The 24,066-nt window shown below is 37.0% G+C and overlaps 1 protein-coding gene across 1 annotated transcript in view; it reads right to left on the bottom strand.

Annotated features, from left to right (window-relative positions):
- Positions 1–24,066, bottom strand: part of Catsperb (cation channel sperm associated auxiliary subunit beta) — a 134,280-nt gene that overhangs the window by 49,121 nt on the left and 61,093 nt on the right. The window contains exon 15 of the mRNA XM_074066957.1: positions 7,199–7,353. Coding sequence (XP_073923058.1) covers positions 7,199–7,353 — 155 coding nt within the window. The remainder of the gene's footprint in view (positions 1–7,198; positions 7,354–24,066) is intronic.

The raw sequence follows: 24,066 nt of genomic DNA, 5'->3' as shown, positions 1-24,066 counted from the left end.
AAGTCCCTCAAACTTAGCCTGAGTATTAAAATTCTGATAGGTTTTTCATTTCTTTCTGCAAAACTGTGAAATTAGTGCAGCACTAAAGTAACCACTTTTTTTAAATTTTAATTTTTTTATTTTATCATTTTTACATTTACTTACATGTGTATACATTGTTTGGGCCACCTTCCCCCACCCCCAGCTTCCAGGAAGAACCTATTCTGCCCTCTTGTTCTCCGATTTTGATGAAGAGAAAACATAAGAGATAAGAAAGACATAGCATTTTTGCTAGTTTGAGATAAAGATAGCTATACAGAGAGATTCCTAGCGTTGCTTCCATGCACATGTGTATTGCAACCCACATTGGTTCATCTCTACCAGACCTCTTCACTATTTCCTAGTCGCCTTTCCATAGAGGCCTCACCAGTTTAAGATTACTACATTTGCTCCTCTACAGTGAGCACATCAACCACATTCAGGTTTTAGTTTTTTTTCCCTTTCCCTGTTCCTCCTGTGTGCATTCTCCACTTAGTGTGTGACCCATGTCCAATAATATTACTGCATTTGTTTTAGGTCTACAATCTGCATATGAGGGAAAACGTGATTTTTGGCCTTCTGAGCCTGGCTAACTTCTCTTAAGATCATGTTCTCCAGTTCTGTTATTTGCGAATGACAAAATTTCATTCTTCTTTGTGACTGAGTAAAATTCCATTGTGCATAAATACCACATTTTCTTAATCCATTCATCAGTAGTGGTGCATCTTGGCTGCTTCCATAGCTTGGCTATTGTGAATAAAGCTGCAATAAACATGGGTGTGCAGTTGCCTTTGTAATAACCTGAGTCACATTACTTTGGGTATATCCCTAGGAGTGGGATTGCTGGATCATATGGCAGATCTATGTCTAGCTTTTTGTTATTTTCCAAAGTGGTTGTATTAGCTTACACCAGCAGTGTATGAGGGTTCCTTTTCCCCCACATCATCACCAACATTTGTTGTTGTTCTTGATGATAGCTATTCTAACAGGGGTGAGGTGGAATCTTAGTGTGGTTTTGATTTGCATTTCTTTTATGGCCAGAGATGGTGAGCATTTTTTCATGCATTTTTTGGCCATTTGCATTTCTTCCTTTGAAAAAGTTCTGTTTAGTTCGGTTGCCCATTTCTTTATTGGTTCATTGATTTTTGGGGAGTTTAGTTTTTTGAGCTCCCTGTATATTTTGGTTATCAGTCCCTTGTCTGATGTATAACCAGCGAATATTTTCTCCCACTCTGTGGGTGGTCTCTTCAATTTAGAGACCGTTTCTTTTGTTGTACAGAAGCTTTTTGATTTAATGTAGTCCTATTTGTCCATCCTTTCTCTTAGTTGCTAGGCTGTTGGAGATCTACTGAGGAAATCCTTACCTATACCTATTGCTTCCAGAGTATTCCCTGCTTTTTCATGTACTAACTGCAAGGTTATGGATCTGATATTAAGGTCCTTAGTCCACTTTGAGTTGATACTAGTACATGGTGACAGGATGGATCTAGTTTCAGTTTTCTGCAGGTAGATAACCACTTTTTCCAGCAACATTTGTTAAGAAGCTGGCTTTCCTCCATTGTATGTTTTTGGCACCTTGTCAAAATTAAGGTGGGCATAGCTGTGTGGATTCATATCTGGGTCCTCTACTCTGTTCCACTGGTCTTCATATCTGTTTTTGTGCCAATACCATGCTGTTTTTATTCCTATGGCTCTATATGTAGTTTGAAGTCAAGTATTGTGATAACTCCAACATTACTCTTTTTGCTCAGTATTATCTTGGCTATTTGTGGTCTTTTCTGTTTCCAAATGAACTTAAAAAGAGTAAATTTTTCAATCTCTGTGATAAATTGTCATTGGGATTTTGATGGGAATTGCGTTGAACATATAGATTGCTTTTGGTAGTATAGTCTTTTTTATTATGTTGATTCTGCCAATCCATGAGCATGGGAGATCTTTCTACCTTCTGTAGTCTTCTTTGATCTCTTTCTTCAGTGGTTTGTAATTCTCCTTGTAGAGGTCATTTACATCCTTTGCTAAGTTTACTCCTAGGTATTTGATTTTTTTTTGAGGCTATTGTAAGTGGAATTGTTTTCCTGTATTCTTTCTCAATTTGTTCATTGTTGGTGTATAGAAAGACTACTGATTTTTGTAAGTTGATTTTGTACCCTGCTACACTGCTGAAGCTGTTTATGGTGTCTAGGAGTTTTTGGATGGAGTTTTTTTTTTTTTTTTTTTTTGGTGTTTGAGGTGTAGGATCATGTTGTCTGCAAATAGGGATACTTTGACTATTTCTTTAGCTATTTGTATTCCTTTTATTTCTTCTTCTTGCCTTATTGCTCTGGCTAGGAATTCCAGGACTATGTTGAATAGGAGTAAAGGAGAGTGGGCACCCTTGTCTTTTTCCTGATTTTAGGGGAAATGGTTTCAGTTTTTCACCATTAAGTATGATGTTGGCTGTAGGTTTGTCATATATAGCCTTTACAATGTTGAGGTACATTCCTTTTATTCCTAGTTTTCTTAGAGCCTAGATCATGAAGTGGTGTTGAATTTTATCAAAAGCTTTTTCTGCATCTATTGTGCTGATCAAGTGGTTTTTGTCTTTGCTTCTATTGATGTGCTGTATTACATTTATAGATTTCCATATGTTGAACTACCCCTGCATCCTTGGGATGAAGCCATCTTGGTTGTGGTGAAATGATCTTTCTGATATGTTGTTGGATTAGGTTTGCCATTATTCTATTGAGGATTTTTCCATCAATGTTCATTAAGGAGATTGGCCTGCAGTTTTCCTTTTTGGATGTGTCCTTGGCTGTAGGTTTGTCATATGTAGCCTTTACAATGTTGAGGTATATTCCTTCTATTCCTAGTTTTCTTAGAGCTTTTGTTTTGGGATAAGTGTAATACTGGCTTCAAAGAATGAGGTAGGCAGTGTTCCTTCCTTTTCTATTTCATGGAAAAGTTTGAGAAGGGCTGGTATTAGTTCTTCTTTGAAGATCTGGTAGATTCAGCTGAGAATCTGTCAGGTCCTGGACTTTTCTTTTTTGGGAGACTTTTTACTGCTGCTTCAATTTCATTATGTGTTATAGACCTGTTTAGGTGGTTAATATCCTCTTGGTTCAGTTTTGGGTGATCATAAGTATTTAGAAATTTGTCCATTTCTTCATAATTTTCCAATTTATTGGAATATAGGCTCTCAAACTAGTCTCTGATGGATCCTTGGATTTCCTTGGTGTTTGTTGTTATTGCCCCTTTTTCGTTTCTGATTTTACTAATTTGGATCTTTTCCCTCCTCCTTTTAGTCAGATTTGCCAGGGACTTGTCAATCTTGTTTATTTTTTCAAAGAGCCAGCTTTTTGTTTTGTTCATTCTTTGTATGGTTTTTTTGGTTTCTATTTCATTAATTTTGGCCCTTATTTTTATTATTTTTCTCCTTTTACTTGTTTTGGGATTTTCTTGTTCTTGTTTTTCTAGGAGTTTGAGCTGTAGCATTAGGTTGTTTATTTGAGATCTTTCTGTCCTTTTAATATATGCAGTCATGGCTATAAACTTTCCTATTAGGACTGCCTTTGCTGTGTCCCGTAGGTTCCAGTAGGTAGTGTTTCATTTTCATTAACTTCCAGGAAACTTTTGATTTCCTCTCTTATTTCTTCTATGATCCACTGGTCATTGACAAATGTATTATTCAGACTCCAATTATTTGCATATTTTCTGCTGCTGCTTTTGTTGTTGAGTTCTAGTTTTATTGCATTGTGATCAGATATAATGCAGGGGGTTATTTCTGTTTTCTTATATTTGCTGAGGTTTGCTTTGTGTCCTAAGATATGATCTATTTTGGAGAAAGTTCCATGGGCTGATGAGAAGAATATATATTGTGCTGTTGTCAGATAAAATATTCAGTTAGGTCCATTTGGTCTATGATGTTACTTAGTTCTAGGATTGCTTTTTTGATTTTTTGTTTGGATGACCTATCTATTGGTGAGAGAGGGGTATGAAAGTCTCCCACTACTACCGTGTTGGAGTTTATAGGTGCTTAGTCCTTTAGTGTTTGTTTGATGAAATTGGGTGTGCTGACATTGGGTGCATATAGGTTGATAATTGTTGTTTCCTTTTGGTGTATCGCTCCTTCTATTAGTATGAAGTGTCCTTTGTCTTGTTTGACCAATGTAAGTTTGAAGTCTACTTTATCTACGTATTGCTACTCCTGCCTGTTTTGGGGGGCCATTGACTTGGTAAATCTTCCAGTTTTTCACCCTAAGCCAGTGTTTATTCCTATCAATAAGATGGGTCTCTTGTAAACAACAGATTGTCAGATACTCCTTTTAATCCAGTTTGATGGGGGAGTTGAGTCCATTGACATTCAGTGTTAATATTTATAGGTATGTGGTGAATCCTGCCATTTAGTTGTTTTAGTTGTTAAAGGATTTGATTGTATGCAGCCGAATCAATGTTACTCTCTGATTACTTGTCTTTTCTTCTCCTGCAGTTTGATACTTCCCATCCTCTTGTGGTTTTGTTTGCTTCCATCTTCTGTGTGCAGAATTCCTTGTAGAATCTTCTGTAATATGGCTTGGTGGTCATATATTGTTTTAGTTTCTGCTTATTGTGGAAGATTTTTACTGCTCTGTCAATTTTGAATGATAGTTTTGCTGGGTAGAATATCCTAGGGCTAAAATTATTTTCATTCAGTGCCCAAAATACCTCACTCCATGCCATTCTTGCTTTTAAAGTTTCTGTTAAGAAATCTGCTGTTATTTTGATGGATTAACCTTTATATGTTATCTGTTTTTTCTCTCTTGCAGCCTTCAATATTCTTTCTCTGTTCTCTGTGCTTATTGTTTTAATGATAATATGCCGTGGGGAAGTTCTATTTTGGTCAAGTCTGTGTGGTGTCCTGGAGGCTTCCTGTACCTGAATGGGCAAGACTTTCTTGAGATTTGGGAAATTTCTTGTCCTTATTTTATTGAATATATACCCCCTTGGCTTGCACCTCTTCTCCTTCTTCAATGTCCATGATTCTCAGGTTTGGTATTTTGATGGTGTCACTGTGTTTTTGCATATTCCTTTCACAGCTCTTGAGTTGTTTGACTAAGATTTCTTCTGTTTTTTTCTTTAATTTCTATTTTATCTTCAAGCTCTGAGATTCTGTCTTCCACTTGTTCAAGTCTGCTGGAGTGGCCTTCCACTGTGTTTTTTGTCTGACTAAAAGGACTTTTTATTTCAAGGAGTTCTTTTTGATTCTTTTTTCTGAGGTTTTCCATATCTTTGTTCAACTCCTCTTTTATATTTTGTGTTGTCACCTTTAATTCATATCTCTTTTTTATAGTGTCCTTTGTTTCACTTTGGTGTTTGTTGAAGTCCTCTCTGAGTTCATTTATCTATTTCTGTGTCTTCTCATGTTCTTTATTTTTGGTGTCTTAAAATTTCTTGAATGCATCTTGTACATTCTGGTTAACCATGTCTAGTATCTTCTCCATGAATTTCTCAGTGATTTCTTCCAAGAGTTCCTCTTTGAGGGTTTTTTTGTGGGCATCACTGGGCTCCTTATTGATATTTATCATTGTTTGTTGGGGTCAGGCACTGGGTATCCATTTTCTTCATTTCCCACTGAATCCTCTATAGAATTATTTTTTTGAAGAGTGTGGTTTCCATCCCTTCTTTTTCCCATCGCTCCACTTGGTGCTCTGCAACTATGCTCTTCATTGGCTAGTTGGTGGCTTTAATTGCCTGTTTTCTTTCCCTTGATTTAATATTTGTGTTGTGACTGACTTGGTTATTAGGTGGGTTGATGTGCTCTTTCTGCCACTAGCCTGGAGGTGAATTTAGCAATAATAAATCACAGGTTCAATGCCAGACCAGTTGTTTACATATTATATAGAAAACCCCTTGATGATAATATCTATAAACAGTGGGAGTCAGGGGTAGTGGTGGTAACGATTATTAGGCTAGATATAGAAATTTGGGTAATGGGTAAAGGTGGCACTAAAAAGGGGGATGGGAGAAGGGGTGGGTGGAGGAAGAAGTATGGGGACTGCTTGGTTTTGTGCATGTCTGTGTGTGTTCCTGTTGTTGTAATGGAGGGTGCTTGTGTCAGGGATCGCAGGGGGATGGGGCTGTGAACAGTTGGTACAGTGGCTGGTGAATGTGTAGGAGGGAAGGGTACTGTGGTGACAGGTTGGGGAAGGATAAGAGGGGGAGGTGAACACAGTGGGAGAGAGTGGATGAGGGGGGAGAAAGAGTAGTTGTGAGGGAGAACAATGGATTGTAGTAACTGCTGTTTTGATTAGGTCTACCCTATTGTTCACGACATCCACTTGGAATATTTGCAGAATCCACATCCCAGACTCAGGCAGACATGCAGAGGCATGTGGCTGCATCTCACCCTTGCATGGAAGTTCTCACCCTTGCTCTGCATGCCTATCTCAGCCAGGAGATGCTAAAACGTCGTCCTCTATACTGGAGCTTAGCCCGGTAAGTGAAATGATCTTTTAAAAATAGATTTATCCCTTGTTCTACTTCCTTTAAGCCAAAAGGAAGTAGTAAATCCCAGTGAAAAATGTTTGGTTCTTTGCTGTTATATTGATGAACGTTCGTTTTCATGATTGATGACTCAATGATGAGAAGCCTATACACCTTCAAAAGTAGCATATTATGCCTTACAATTATTATAAAAACCTATACCTAGTGCTGTGTGTGAAGAAGATAAAAACTCTGTCTTATGTTGGCATTACAGAAGAAACCGGAGGGCAGAGTTAACATGGAAGGAGAAAGGTAAGCCAGAACACACGTTTCTTCAAGGTCAACTTTGGGAAGTAAAGATCCAATTCCCCCTGGGCCTGGGCTGCTAGCAATGCATCTGGTTTAGAAGATCTGATGGTCCGCTGTGAAGACATTTGCAAGGAGAGATCCTGGGTGGATCTGAAGCATGACTACACTATGTGGAAGATTTTGGAGGTGTTCCTGGTCTATGGAGTTTCCTCCTTTAGTTAACTAGAGTGAAGGGCATTAATAAGAGTCTGTCCTCAGGAAAACACCTTCCCACTTTCCCATTATTCTGTGTATATAATGTGGCATCTATCATTTTTAAAATATGTACTTATGTATTTGTTTATCTATAGGATGAAGACCATCCTAGGTCAAAGGTTATGTTCATTTGCATCTGTTCTTAAAGCAAAATGTTTCAGTGTGTCGTATCACTGACCTTTCCGAAAATGGTTCTAGTATTTCCAAAGGCTTCAATTTCCGAACCAGCATCAAAGTAATCTGGAGCTAGTTTATGTATGAATCCCAAGTGATCATAGTATAATGCAAAAACTTTATCAGAAATGACTCCAATTCTAGCATATCTTCTTAATCCTATTAGGAAATAAACAGAAGTCTTGATATTGATAGGATGCAATTGGACAACTTTCAATATTGTACACTAATGACTTCTTCATTTGTACTAAGGTGTGGGAGTGGGGTTCTGAGACCCTTGAATTAGTAAAAAAACATGTCAGTCTGTGTTAAGTCACTGGAAAGTCTTTCCCAGGCTCCATGTCACTATGGAATCTGCTCATTGAAGTAGGTGAAGGATGAACAGAATTAAGGGGATGTTTAATTCAGAGAATCTAGAGGAAAGCTGTTTAGTTCCTCCTGGTGGTGTTTTCTCTTCCGGAAACCAGCAAGTCAAGTTCCTGGATAGGTAGAGGTAGTGAGAAAACAGTACTTAGGATGGCAAGGGGAATTAGGTTGGACCAAACTGTGTATCTTGTGGTCTTCTCATGGTGCACAACAGTGAGATGATGTCTTCCCATGGTAAGGGTCTGCACTTCTATTTTCCAGGTGCCTGGGCTACTAACAGAAGCCAGATCTCTGCTTAGGTTAGCTGGACTACCTGGACTGTGCAAAGCAGGGCTGCAAGTCTTGCTGAGGCCTCACAATGGCCACAGCCTCTCACATATCAGTTTGCTTTTTCTTTTTTTTCCCCCTTTCTTGTGTAATAAGACAACTTTAGCTAGGCACTAGTGGCTCATACCTGTAATCTTAGGTATTCAGGAGGCAGAGATCAGGAGGTTCAAAGCCAGCCTGGGAAAATAGTTCACAAGAACTTATCTCAAAAAACTCATCACTGAAAAGGTCTGGTGGAGTGGCTCAAGGTGTAGGCCCTGAGTTCAAACTCCAGTACCACAAAAAAAAAAAGACAACCTTAATGTATTCTTTGGGGATTTATGTAAATGTGTATGCAGGTTTACTTCTGGTTCATCCTTACCATGAGTGGAGCTCTTTGGAGTTCTGGATCATGCTGAGGTGTGCCAACCATTGTCCTCATCATCTTGAGTGGACTGTGAGCTATAACATTCATTAGTTCACCAGATGCAGAGCCTGAGTCTGCAGAAACTTGTAAACTCCCTAAAGAACTTTGCCTCTCCGAGTTCCTGTTTTCCCTTAGGTTTTGGGCCTATTATCTTTTCAGGTTTTCATTTAAAAATAATTTATTTAACTGTTTTAGTCATTCTCAGCAGCAAAGTTGTACTTAGCTGGAAGTAAACGTCCTCCGGCTCCTGTGTCCTGGGGGCAATGTTTGCTGTATCGTTTCTCATCCAGTTGTTCTATGTATAATTCTTGACATTCCTGCTTCCTCCTATTTCACGTCTGACAGTTCACCAACTCCCACTGCCCCGTTCATAAATAGCTGTTTTCTCTCCTCACCTGTGGCCACTTTTCTAATCTAGATTCTCAGCATCTCGATGCCAAACTCGTCACTCTGCCTAAAACTTCACATTTTCCATTACAGCCACTATATTATCTTTCTAAAACACAAATATGATCAAGTTCATAATCCTTCAATGGCACAATGAAATTCTTTTTGGTGGCACTGGAGTTTGAATTCAGGGCCTCTTATTTGGTAAGTAGGTGCTCTACCACTTGAGCAATCCGCCCCCTGCCCTACAATAAAATTCCTGAGCTTGACTCAAGTGGATAACTGATTTCAGTTGATCTTAGTGGTCTTATGGTCAAGGGGTTGCCCCTAGGAAATTTATATTTTACCTATGGTATTATAAATTCCTCCTCTTCCTCTTTCTTTTTTTTCTCCTTTCTCCTGGCTGGAGGTTGAATCCAGAGCCTTACTTATGCTGGACAAACACTCTGCCCCTGAACTCCACCCTTATCAATGTTCTATATATTCCATCTTAATTTTCCTGCGTGCAATGTTCCCTGTATTCTCGCCTTGATCTTGATGTATTCATGACTTAACAGCATTCCTAGTGTCTAGAAGTGTGCTGAGTATGGAAGAGGCACTGGGTGAGTACTGGATAAGTAAACATGTAATAATTGTGGCAAAAACTACTTGGGGTTATCCTATTTTATGCTTTGTAAATTTTCTGCTTTGTTTCTTCATTCTTATGCCCATCCTTTTTCTGTTGTCTCCAGGTAAGCACTTTACCTCTATTTCATGTCTGTTCTGATGGGCTATTTTTGTTTCCTTTTGCTTTTTAGGTGCATAATGATACATTTTTATATTTAAATTTTAAAATAAAATATTAGAAAGCTAAAAACATAAATACATTAAAAAAATCTATTGATGATCACAATAAAGGAATTCAACAAAATTTATGCTGATGTATATTCAGATAAGGAAATAGTATTTTGGATCACCTTTTAGTGATTGCAAAACTTGGCTTTTTGGATTTAACTTTTTGTTCCATTCTTAATCTTTCTAATTCTTGATTCCTTGATCATAAGGTTCTGAAAGACTGTCATTTACAATTTCATATTTGGTATCAGTAATATTCATTATTGTTTCTTTAGAAACATATGTAGTAAAGTTTTTCTTATTTACTGGTGAGCTTTTTTTTTAAATATTTTGTGTTTTCTTTTTTTAATATGATTTATGTTGATTTTATTTTTTTTCTTTTTCTTTTCTTTATTCATATGTGCATACAATGTTTGGGTCATATCTCCTTCTTTCCCCCACCCCTTTGCTGACATAATGATAAGATTCAATTTGTCATATTGTATTGATAAGTACATATTGTTTGAAATTTAACATCTTGGAAATTATCTTATAATTAATGTGTCTTATGATAATTGTCCACTAGGGGGCATTCATGTTATAGAGATCAATTGCTTCACTTGAAAGTACAGTGGTCCATTGGTATTCACAGGTATTGATTTCAGGAACTCTTACAGATAACAAAACCTAAGGATGTTCAAGTTCTTTAAAAAAAAATGACATAGTATTACATATAGCCATGAACATTCTCTTGTATACTTAAATCATTTCTAGATGACCTATAATACTTAAACACAATGGAAATACTACATAAATTGTTGTTATACAATATTGTTTAGGGAATCTTAACAAGAAAAAGTCTACTTGCTCAGTACAGATACAATTTGTTTCTGAGCCTTGGTTGATTGAATCTATGAATGCAGAACTCACAGGTATTGAGGAGAGACTGTACTTTGTTTCAGCTAGTTACACTGTCATCACTTTGAGTTTCCTGAATTACTGGTACATAACATGTTGGTCTTTATTGCTGTTTAAAATGCTTTCAAAATCTTACATTATAATTTGACATTGGAACAAAGTTATTGTGGATGTTGCAAGAGAAGGAAACAAAGCAATAAGATATATGTTTATCTTTATCAATATTTATCAATTGATAAATATTTATCAATAAGGCCAATATCACTGAAGGAATTAGTATAATTGCTTATTTTCTTATAGAACACTCACCAAGTATGTTATAGGACCTAAGAAAGGCAGAAACCCACAAGTAGATGAAAATTACATTATGTCTTACTACTGAAATATATGCCATATAATGGTCTTATCTCATACCAAGTAATGCAGCTACAGCCACAGGAAGAAACATCAGAGCAATTCATGCTTAAGATCATTGTGAAAACATTATATTAAAACTTAATTGGAAGGGATTTTCTTTCTTTGTGTTAACAGAACAAACTGTATCTTACAATCAATGGAATCTGAGATTTGGTGAAATGTAGTGTTTATAACATTCTTCTATTGGCTTTCTATATAAATAATGGGTTAGTTCTGAATACTTAGGTATTACTATTTTTCTCTGAAAGTCCTCTAAGAGAATATTTGGTATTTGTTTTTGCAGCAGAAGAATCCAAGGGTGGTGTGAATTTTGTTCTTTTTCTTTTCTTTCTTTTTAAGGTCTTGCTATATAGCTCAAGCTAGCCTTAGACTCCAAATCTTCCTGCTTCAGCTTCCTGAGTGCTGGAATTACAGGTGTGTGCCACCACACTTTGTGATTTTTGATCCTTTAAGTTGATCTATGCTACAGTTTAGATCTAGAATGTCCCTAAAGTCCCATGTCCCCAGTTTCTGGGCTAGTGGGAGGCTTTTCAGTCACCTTGGGTGTGCTCTTGAGGGGGAATGTAGGACTGTAGTCTCTTCCTCAGATGACTTGTAATTAGGTTTGGGAAATTAAGGCACTGACAGGACATAAGAAGGGAAGAGCAGAGAGAGACAAGGTAGGTTTTTTTTTTTTTTTCCTTGTCTGTTTGGTGGGACTGGGATTTGAACTTGGAGTTTCAGGCTCACAAAGCAGGTACTCTACCACTTGAACCACACTTCTTGATAGTACATTTTGCCTGGTTATTTTGGAGATGGAATCTTGAGAACTATTTGTCCAAGCTGGCTTTGAAACTTGATCCTCCCAATCTCAGACTCCCAATTAGCTAGGATTACAGGCATGAGACAACAGCTTCTGGCTATATTTATTTTGTTTTTGAAGTTCCTGGGGATCAAACCCAGGCCTTTGTACATGCTAGACAAGTACTGTACCACTGAGCTATACCTGCAGCCTTGACAAGGTACTTTTTACTGCTTTAGTGTAGTGATATAGTTCTGGCCATGGCTGTGGGCCTCCTAGTTCATACCTCTTATAATGTGGACCCTTTTCCATTCCAGCTTTGATAGGGTTTAGTCTATCTATTATCTGTCTATCTGTCTATCTATCTATCTATCTGTCTATCTATCTATCATCTTACCCCTTTAAACAAAAACATTTTATTGTTGATTCCTTTTACCCTTTCCACCCCCTTCTCACACCTTATAAAGGTTCTTCAAGTGAAAAACATGAGTGACACTATATTTTCTTCCAGATACAGTATTTTTACTAGCAGTGTTCCTAGGAAATAGAATATAGAGGTGGGATTCTGAAATCAAATTTCTTGCATATTTAACAAATGGACAGATGGCCTCCAGTGCCTGGTAGATATTGGGATACCAGCAAGTCATAGCAAAAAGGGCTTCAAAATTATTCAGATATCAATGGTAGGAGAATGCAGTGGAGTGTCTGTGGAGGGAAGCACTTGAGGTGTTCTTGATTACACTAACAACCATGGTGTTTAAAAAAATGGTGGGGTAGCACATCATTTATGGATGTATTAAAGAACTTACCAAAAGGAAAAAAAACTTAAGAAGGACTTTGAATATCTAAAGTATTGATATTGAATGTAAGATATTCGACCAGAGCAGCTATAAGTGGAAAAACAAAACCTTATATACAAAATTAAAGATTTTATATATAACTATAGGTGAAATCTAAAACAACTAGTGTGATGGAAGATAATAGAGAATATCTTCATATAATTTGGGGATAGGAAAAAATTCTTAAACAGGCTATAAGAAGAAAGAAGTACTAATCATAAAAGAAAAGATAGATAATTGAACTTTTAAAAATTAATATTTAAGGACTGATAGAATGGCTCAAATGGTAGAGCACCTGCCTAGCAGGCATGAGGCTCTGAGTTCAAACCCCAATACTGTCAAAAAATTAATGTTTTTTGTTCAAAAAACATGATCTCTACATGAGATATGAAGAAATAAAATGATAAGTCACTGATTGGAGATATTTTCACATCCTATTCCTAACCAAGAACTCATAGTCCATAATGCATTAAAAATTCACAGAAATCAAGAATAAAAGCAAATCTAATAAAAGCTTGATAAAAAAGACTCGAAGAGACAATTTACCAGAAAAGAACATAAAAATGACCAATGAACATATTAAAATGTGCTCAATTCTATTTATTCATGGAAATGAAATCTTTGAAGAAATGCCATTATATAATCACTACAGTGGCTTACATTTAAAAACAATCTTAAATGTTAGCAAGAAGGGGGAATAAGTGGAAGTTGTTCACATTGTTGGTAGGAGACTAAATTAATATAACTATTTTGTAATAATGTTGGCAGCATTGAGTTTCATGAGCAACAAGGTAAAATGAGTGCCATCACCCAGCACCTCTTCTCACAGATACATTATATTGAGCAGCTATTCCCACATTCAACTCCCTGTAGAATTGCTATGAAAGCCAGGGTTGGCCACATAGTTGATTTGATTCCACCAGCATCCATTAGCTTGCTAACAGGTACCAGTGGGCCCAGATCCATGGACAATATGGTGTGGACTAAGCACAGACTCCAGTGGTGGTAGGGAGACAGTCTAATGAGGGAAGCTGCAGTTAACAGAGATTTCTGGTCCACTCAGGCTGTCCCTGAAGTGGAAACTGATGTGACTACACCAGCTGCATCAAAGACACCCCCACAAGACAAAAGATACAGTCCTGACCAGCAAATCCCTACCATCAGTCACAGCTGTATCTAAGGCATCTTAGCACAGATTTAAGCATCATGACTGGGGAGAAAGCGAGCAAACTCAGAGCACAGCACAGCAGATACCAGTCTAGAGAATAGCAGATTCTAATCCTTCTCTCCATGAGTGGAGGAGGGGATCAGACCCAGTCTTGACCACTGTCATCAAAGTTTGACTACTGAGCCAGATCTCCAGTTCAGTGACAAGAAAATACACCATATCTGATCACTACCAAGCCTTGCCTAAACATTGTGAATACATCAACTGAAAGGACACAGGAGATTAAGACCTACAACCAAAAACTTGGTCTCAGATGTGTAAATTCCAACATAGAAACACAAGTAATATGAATAAACAATGCAACATGTATCTTCCAAAAGTCAACAATTCTGCAATAAAGGACTTGAATGATACTGAAGTGAATGTAATCTCAAAAATGATAAGAATGATCAAAGAACAATGATAAGGATGATCATCAAAATTAAAGAGGACATGTATAAACACTTTGATAATCTGAAGATAAACAGCTGAATGACCTAAAAGAGAATGCAAATAAACAGGTGAATGAAATAAGGAAGACAATGAAGGATATGAAAGAGGAATTCAATAAAGATAAAAATTATGAAAAAATCAAATTGAAATCCTGGAATGAAAAGCTCAGTAACCCAAGTAAAAAACTCAGTTGAAAGTCTTGCTAATGTAATGGGACAAGTTGAAAACAGAATATCAGGATTGAAGATAAAGTAGAGGAATTAGAACAATCAAAGACAAAGGACAAAATACTAAGAAGGCATAAATGGAACATGCAAGACCTCTGGGACACCATTAAAAGACCAAGCCTACAAATCATGGGTGAAGAATGAGAAGAGATGAAACTAAAGGAATAGGTAACATAGTCAATAAAATAATAGCAGAAAACTTCCCCAGTCTTGAGAAAGAGAGAGTTATCTGGGTATAGGAGGATTTCAGAACACCAAACAGACAAGATCAGAAAAGAAACATTGCCAGATATTGTATAGCTAAAATGACAGATATACAAAGAAAGAATATTGAAAGCTTCAAGAGAGAAAAAAGTCATATACAAAGACAAAACCATGGAGGTGGCAGAGTGGCTTAAGTGATAGAGTGTCTACCTAGCAAGCATGAGGCCCTGAGTTGAATCCCTGGTACCAACAAAAAATAAATCAATAAAGGTAAACTCATCAAAATAACAGCAGATTTAACAACAGAAACTCTAAAAGCAAGGAGGACATGGAATTACATATTTCATGGCATGAAAATGTTTAAAAACATCTATCTTGGTCTGGAGGTGCAACTTAGTGTTGCAGTGAAAGAAAATAACTGTTAACCTAGATTACAGGATCTAGAAAAATTATTCTTCATGATTGAAGGAGACATAAAATACCTTTCACAATAAATGAAAACTAAAGGAATTCATGAACACTAAATCATGCTCATAAAATGCAGAAGATACTTAAAGGAATCCTACACACAGAAGAGGATGATAAACACAACCAGGAAGATACTGGAAAGAATAAATCCCATGAGGTGAGTAGATTATTACTAAATGAGGGTTAGGAAAGAAGCACACATCATAAAAACAAAGTGACAGGAAATACTACATATATTTCAATAACAACACAAATGCTAATGGCCTCAATTCTCCAATCAAAAGGCATAGACTGGTGGATTGGGTTAAAAATCAAGACCTGATCAACCATTTGTTGCATTCAAGAAATGTATCTCACTGACAAAGGCAAGCATTTGCTTAGGATGAGGACAGAAAAAGAATTTTCAAGCAAATGGACCCTGAAAGCAGGCATGAATAGTGGTATATTCATATATGACAAAACAGGTTTCAAACCAAAATTGGTCAGAACAGACACAGAAGGCCACTTCATATTCATAAAAGGAACAATGCATCAGGAGGATATAACAATTGTTAATATATCTGCACCAAACTTTGGTGCACTAAGTTTCATAAAATGAACAGTACTGGACATAAAAGCACAGATAGGCTCCAACATGATAGTAGTGGGTGACTTCAATACCTTATTCTCATCAATAGAGAGATCATCCAGACAAAAAGAATCAACAGAGAAACTTCAGAATTAAATGACACTATAGATCAAATGGACTTAACAGACATCTACAGATAATTCATCCAACAGATGCACAATGTACATTCTTCTGAGCAACCAATGATACCTTTTCTGAAATAGAGCGTATTTGAGAACATAAAGCAAGTTGGAACAAATACAAGAGAATTGAATTAATCTCCTGCATTTTGTCAGATGACAGTGGAGTAAAACTAGAAATCAACAGAAAAAGAAAATAGAGAACTTGGTAATATCAGAGCAGAAGCTTTTTGCTGCTTGTGGAAGCTTTCTAAATGGAAGTGGTCAAGAAAGACATTCCCAGAGACTCAGCTATTTCTAAGGAAAAATCAGTGAAAACACTGGGCCTTGACTACATAGTAATACCTCTCTGTGTAACTAGAGATATATTTACCACGTCCAGGACTGCTAGAATTGTGAAATAATAATAACCTTCAAGAGTAGGTGATTTATTCAAACCCCAGTTCCACCAAAAAAAAAAAAAAAAAAAAAAAAAACCCAAAAAACCCAAAACAAGAATAGGTGATTTGAAAACTAAACTACACTTAAAAAAGGAAATACAGCAACTACTCAAACACATGGAGACTGAACACTACACTACTGAATGGCTAGTGGGTCATAGAAGAGTAAGGGGAAAAATTAAAAAATTCCTGTAATCTAATGAAAAGGCAAACACAACTTACTAGAACTTTTGCGATACAACAAAGGCAGTGCTAAGAGATAAGTTTATGGCTATGAGAGCATGCATTAAAAAACAACAACAACAACAACAACCTAGGATCTTAAATCAATAACCTAATGATGAACCTGAAGTTCCTAGAAAAATAAGAACAAACCAAACCCCAAATTAGTAGACAGAAAGAAATAAAGATTAGAGAAGCAATTAATGGAACAGAGACTAAGGAAATACAAAGAATCAATGAAACAAAAGTTGATTCTTTTAGGAGATAAACAAGATTGGTAGACTCTTTTCAAAACTAACCAGAAGGAGAGAGAAGGCCAAAATTATAAAATTAGAAATGAAAAGGGGTATATCATAACAAATCCAATGAAATTAAGAGGATCAATGGGAAATATTCTGAAAACTTATATTCTAATAAACTTGAAAAATCTGGAAGAAGTGGATAAATTTCTAGACACATATGGCCTCTCAAAATTGTACCAAGAGGCTATAAATCACTGAACAAGTAATGAGATTGAAACAGTAATGGAGTCTCCCAACAAAGAAGAGCCCAGGACCAGATGGATTCACTGCAGAATTCTACCAGACAGAAGAACTAACACCATGGTCCTCAAATTTTTCCATAAAATAGAAAGGGATAGAAGAAAATTCCAAGATGGTAGCTAGAGGGAGGAAGCAGAAAGTGTGCCTCCTAAAGTAAAATCTTGGAGAGACGCTGGAGATACACCTTACAGGAAAAACCACCCAGAAGAGGCAAAACTTTGACTTCTCCACACCTCCAGCCTGTGCATAGCATCTCCACTTCATGCTAAATGGAGAAACTAGGAGGGCTCCTGCACTGCCGCCAGATGCCAGTGCCCAGACGGCTTGGGAAGACACAGACTACAAGGTGAGCTAAGTGGTATGTGGTACTCCCACAGACAATCCTGGGTCAGATCAGCATAGCCCCCTGAACAGACCAACCCCCACCCAGGGGAAAAAAGAGAAACTGAATAATAAGCAATAACAACAAAAAAGACATGTAGCAAAGAGGGTGGGGTGCCCTGAGCGCTGAAGAGGGAGGGAGGGGAAATCCCTCACAAGCCAGCTGAAGAAGGTGGGAGTGGTGGCACATGCCCAGCAACCAGGAGTGGGAAAGCTTGTAAAAGCAGCGGTGGGAGGAAAACTCCACAGGAGAGGGGAGAAGATCCACTTCCCATGTGAACTGTAAATAAACATGCAGGCCTGAGAAAGTGGGTGCAGTGTCACCTCCCCCAGTGTGCTTGGAAAGGGGAACACTTGTAGCAGCAGCTTGTGCACAGGAGAACTCTGAGTAAACAAAGCCTGTGGGGGCCAGGTGAGTGTTAAGCTCACCCCTGAGATCTGCATAAATAAAGCCTCCAGCAACAGCAGGCTGACAGTAGTGGGCAGGTGAGCCACAGCCGCAGATACCATTCACAGAACTGTCTCCAGACCTTTTTTTTTCTCTCTCCCTTTGATGATTCAATAACCAAACTACACCTGCATGCTGAAAAACTTACTGAAACTGTATTGCATTTGAACTTGGGACACTGGGTGGGTTTTTTTTTTTTGTTTTGTGCTTTTTTTTTTTTTTTTTTTTAGTTTTTGTTCCTCTTTGATGAGACAACAATAGAATGATTTCTGAGACACCATCACCAGGACTGGAGGCAGAGGGATGAACACCAAAATTATTAAGACTGAAACTTTATTGCATTTGAACTTGGATATATATATATATATTATATATATATATATATGTATATATATATTTATTTATTTATTTTTATTTTTATTAATTTGATTTTTTTTATTTTCAATCCTCTCTATTTCTCTAATGCCTGTTCAGCTTACTGTTGATTAGTACACTATCTGTCCCTGTTCATATCTTTGAAACTTTTTTGTTGTTTGTTTGTTTTGTTTTTTTCTACTTGTTTATTTGTTTTTCCCTTTTTCTTCAACTTTTTTGCTTTCCATCTCCTCTCACCCTTCCATTCTAAATATCACCAGTGTTATTATTACAAGCTAGAAAATACTTAATTGCACACAGTACAGGGACAATAACAACACCAAGGGCAATGATGGGAAGACAGAAAAAACAGGGAAACCAGTTTCCCCACAGCAAAAAATTAGTGCAGGAACCAGAGGGGAATGAAGAAAACAGATACTCAGATCCAGACTCCAACAAAACGAAGATAAACTATGCCAAAGAACGCAATGAAGCCCACAAGAACAATCTAAAAGAGGAAATACTACAGGTAATCAATGAGAATTTTATAGAGATGATATTGGATATGGTCAACCAACATGTACAAGAGACACTCAAGAAATTCCAAGACAACAAAAATAGAGAATTTGAAAAAGCACAAGAAGAAATAAAAGAAACCATAGAAGCACTGTATAAAACCAAAGTGAAACAAAGAACACAATTAATAAAGAGATAAATGAACTCAGGACAAAAATAGACAACAGTAAAGAGGAAGGGACTCAGGATATGGAAAACCTCAGAAAAAAGAACGAAAAAGAATTGCAAAACAAAATGTAAGGCCAATCCAGCAGAATAGAACAAACAGAAGACAGAATCTCAGAACTTGAAGATGAAATGGTAATTAAAGGAAAAACCGAAGAACTATTAATTAAACAACTCAAGACCTGTGAAAAGAAAATGCAAGAACTCACTGACTCCATCAAAAGACCAAACTTGAGAATCATGGGCATCGAAGAAGGAGAAGAGGTGCAAGCGAAGGGAATACGTAATATATTCAACAAAATAATAACAGAAAATTCCCAAATCTACAGAAATCTATTCCCATACAGATGCAAGAGGCCTCCAGAACACCAAACAGACCAGATCAAAATAGAACTACCCCCATGGCATATCATCATTAAAACAAGCATAGAAACTAAGGAAAGAATATTGAAGGCTGTAAGAGAGAAAAAACAAATAACATACAAAGGTAAACCCATCAAAATCACAGCAGACTTGTCAACAGAAACATTAAAAGCAAGAAGAGTGTGGGGTGAGATCTTCTGGGCACTGAATGAAAATAACTTCAACCCCAGGATAATCTACCCAGCAAAACTATCATTCAAAATAGATGGAGCAATAAAAGTCTTCCATGATAAGCAGAAGCTAAAACAATATGTGACCACAAAGCCACCACTACAAAAGATTCTTCAAGGGATTCTGCACACAGAAAGTGAAACCCAACATAACCATGAAAGGGCAGGCAGCACCAAACTACAGGAAAAGAGAAAGCAAGAAAGTAGAGAGTAACCTCAACTTAGGTACACACAATCAAATCTTAAAAAACTAAGATAACTAAATGACAGGAATCAGCAGATACCTATCAGTACTAACACTTAATGTTAACAGACTTAATTCACCCATCAAAAGGCACCGCTTGACGAAATGGATTAAAAAGGAAGATCCAACAATTTGTTGCTTACAGGAGACCCATCTCACTGACAGAAATAAGCATAGGCTTAGGATGAAAGGCTGGAAGAAGATTTACCAAGCCAATGGCCCCTGAAAACAGGCAGGAGTAGCAATACTTATCTTTGACAAAGTAGACTTTAAACCTACATTGATCAAATGATATAAAGAAGGACATTACATACTAATAAAAGGGGAAATAGACCAAAAGGAAATAACAATTATTAACCTATATGTACCCAATGTCAACACACCCAATTTCATCAAACATACCCTGAAAGACGTAAAACCATATATTAACTCCAACACAGTGGCTATGGGTGACTTTAACACCCCATTATCATTAATAGATAGGTCATCCAAACAAAAAAATCAATAAAGAAATCCTAGATCTAAAATATATCATAGATCAAATGGACCTACTTGATATCTACACAACATTCCATCCAACTTCTACACAATATACATTCTTCTCAGCAGCCCATGGAACCTTCTCCAAAATAGATCATATCCTAGGGCACAAAGCAAGTCTCAGCAAATATAAGAAAATAGAACTCATACCATGCATTCTATCTGATCACAATGTAATAAAACTAGAACTCAACAACAAAAGTAAAGACAAAAAACATGCAAAAAGCTGGAAACTGAATAGCTCATTGCTTAATGAACAATGGGCCATTGATGAAATAAAAGAGGAAATTAAAAAGTTCCTGGAAGTCAATGAAAATGAAAACACAACCTACCAGAACCTATGGGACACAGCAAAGGCAGTCCTGAGAGGAAAGTTTATAACCATGAGTGCATATATTAAAAAGACTGAAAGATCCCAAATCAATGACCTAATGATACATCTCAAGCTCCTAGAAAAACAAGAACAAGAAAATCCCAAAACAAATAGAAGGAGAGAAATAATAAAAATAAGAGCTGAAATCAATGAAATAGAAACCAAAAAAAACATACAAAGAATCAATAAAACAAAAAGTTGGTTCTTTGAAAAAATAAACAAGATCGATAGACCCCTGGAAAACCTGACTAAAATGAGGAGAAAAAGAACCCAAATTAGTAGAATCAAGAATGCAAAAGGGGAGATAACAACAAACACCATGAAAGTCCGGGAAATCATCAGAGACTACTTTGAGAACCTATATTCAAATAAATTTGAAAATCTTAAAGAAATGGACAGATTTCTAGATACATATGATCATCCAAAACTGAACCAAGAGGATATTAATCACCTGAATAATCTATAACACAAAATGAAATTGAAGCAGCAATCAAGAGTCTCCCCAAAAAGAAAAGTCCAGGACCTGATGGATTCTCTGCTGAATTCTATCAGACCTTTAAAGAAGAACTGATACCAACCCTCCTTAAATTGTTCCACGAAATAGAAAGGGAAGGAAAACTGCCTAACACATTTTATGAAACCAGGCAAAGACACCTCCAAAAAGGAGAACTATAGGCCAATCTCCTTAATGAACATTGATGCAAAAATCCTCAATAAAATAATGGCAAACCGAATTCAACAACACATCAAAAAGATCATTCACCACGACCAAGTAGGCTTCATCCCAGGGATGCAGGGGTGGTTCAACATACGAAAATCAATAAACGTAATAAACCACATTAACAGAAGCAAAGACAAAACCCACATGATAATCTCAATAGATGCAGAAAAAGCCTTTGATAAGATCCAACACCATTTCATGATAAAAGCTCTAAGAAAACTAGGAATAGAAGGATAGTACCTCAACACTATAAAAGCTATATATGACAAACCTACAGCCAGCATTATACTTCACGGAGAAAAACTGAAACCGTTCCCTCTAAAATCAGGAACCAGACAAGGATGCCTACTATCTCCACTCCTATTCAACATAGTACTGGAATTTCTAGCCAGAGCAATTAGGCAAGAAGAAGGAATAAAAGGAATACAAATAGGTAAAAAAACTGTCAAAATATCCCTATTTGCAGATGACATGATCCTATACCTTAAAGACCCAAAAATCTCTACTCAAAAGCTCCTAGACACCATCAATAGCTATAGCAAGGTAGCAGGATATAAAATCAACATAGAAAAATCATTAGTATTTCTATATACTAATAATGAACAAACTGAGAAAACATATATGAAAACAATTCCAATTACAATAGCCTCAAAAAAATCAAATACCTAGGTATCAACCTAACAAAGGATGTGAATGACCTCTACAAGGAAAACTATAAACTTCTGAAGAAAGAGATTGGGGAAGACAATAGAAAGTGTTAGATCTCCCATGCTCATGGATTGGTAGAATCAGCATAGTAAAAATGTCTATGCTCCCAAAAGTAATCTACATGTTTAATGCAATTCCCATTAAAATTCCAATGACATTCATTAAAGACATTGAAAAATCTACCGTTAAATTTATATGGAGACACAAGAGGCCACGAATAGCCAAGGCAATACTCAGTCAAAAGAACAACGCTGGAGGTATCACAATAACTGACTTCAAACTATATTACAAAGCAATAACAATAAAAACAGCATGGTACTGGCACAAAAACAGACATGAAGACCAGTGGAACAGAATAGAGGACCCAGATATGAAGCCAAACAACTATAACCAACTTGTCTTTGACAAAGGAGCTAAAAATATACAACGTAGAAAAAGCAGCCACTTCAACAAAAACTGCTGGGAAAACTGGTTAGCAGTCTGCAAAAAACTGAAACTAGATACATGTACATCACCCTATACCAATATTAACTCAAAATGGATCAAGGCTCTTAATATCAGACCACAAACTCTAAAGTTGATACAGGAAAGAGTAGGAAATACCCTGGAGTTAGTAGGTATAGGTAAGAACTTTCTCAACGGAGCCCAGCAGCACAGCAACTAAGAGATAGCATAGATAAATGGGACTTCATAAAACTAAAAAGCTGTTCATCAAAAGAAATGGTCTCTAAACTGAAGAGAACACCCACAGAGTGGGAGAAAATATTTGCCAGCTATACATCAGACAAAGGACTGATAACCAGAATATATAGGGAACTTAAAAAACTAAATTCTCCCAAAACTAATGAACCAAGAAATGGGCAAGTGAACTAAACAGAACTTTCTCAAAAGAAGAAATTCAAATGGCCAAAAAACACATGAAAAAATGCTCACCATCTCTAGCAATAAAGGAAATGCAAATTAAAACCACACTAAGATTCCACCTCACCCCTGTTAGAATAGCCATCATTAGCAACACCACCACCAACATGTGTTGGCGAGGATGTGGGGGAAAAAGGAACCCTCTTACACTGTTGGTGGGAATGTAAACTAGTACAACCACTCTGGAAAAAAATTTGGAGGCTACTTAAAAAGCTAGACATTGATCTACCATTTGATCCAGCAATACCACTCTTGGGGATATACCCAAAAGACTGTGACACAGGTTACTCCAGAGGCACCTGCACACTCATGTTTATTGTGGCACTATTCACAATAGCCAAGTTATGGAAACAGCCAAGACACCCCACCACTGACGAATGGATCAAGAAAATGTGGCATCTATACACAATGGAATTTTATGCAGCCATGAAGAAGAATGAAATGTTATCATTCACTGGTAAATGGATGGAATTGGAGAACATCATTCTGAGTGAGGTTAGCCTGGCCCAAAAGACCAAAAATCCTATGTTCTCCCTCATATGCAGACATTAGATCAAGGGCAAACACAACAAGGGGATTGGACTATGAGCACATGATAAAAGCGAGAGCACACAAGGGAGGGGTGAGGATAGGTAAGACACCTAAAAAACTAGCTAGCATTTGTTGCCCCCAACGCAGAGAAACTAAAGCAGATACCTTAAAAGCAACTGAGGCCAATAGGAGAAGGGGACCAGGAACTAGAGAAAAGGTTATATCAAGAAGAATTAACCTAGAAGGTAATACACATGCACAGGAAATTAATGTGAGTCAACTCCCTGTATAGCTACCCTTATCTCAACTAGCAAAAACCCTTGTTCCTTCCTATTATGGCTTATACTCTCTCTTCAACAAAATTAGAAATAAGGGCAAAATAGTTTCTGCTGGTATCGAGGGGGTGGGGGAGAGAGAGGGGGCGGAGTGGGTGGTAAGGGAGGGGGTGGGGGCAGGGGGCAGAAATGACCCAAGCATTGTATGCACATATGAATAATAAAACAATAAAAATTAAAAAAAAAAAGAAGAATTAACCTAGAAGTTAACACACATG

Source organism: Castor canadensis, chromosome 3 (assembly GCF_047511655.1).
Source record: "Castor canadensis chromosome 3, mCasCan1.hap1v2, whole genome shotgun sequence".
Taxonomy (NCBI): Eukaryota; Metazoa; Chordata; class Mammalia; order Rodentia; family Castoridae; genus Castor; species Castor canadensis.
This window is presented reverse-complemented; position numbering and strand designations above follow the sequence as displayed.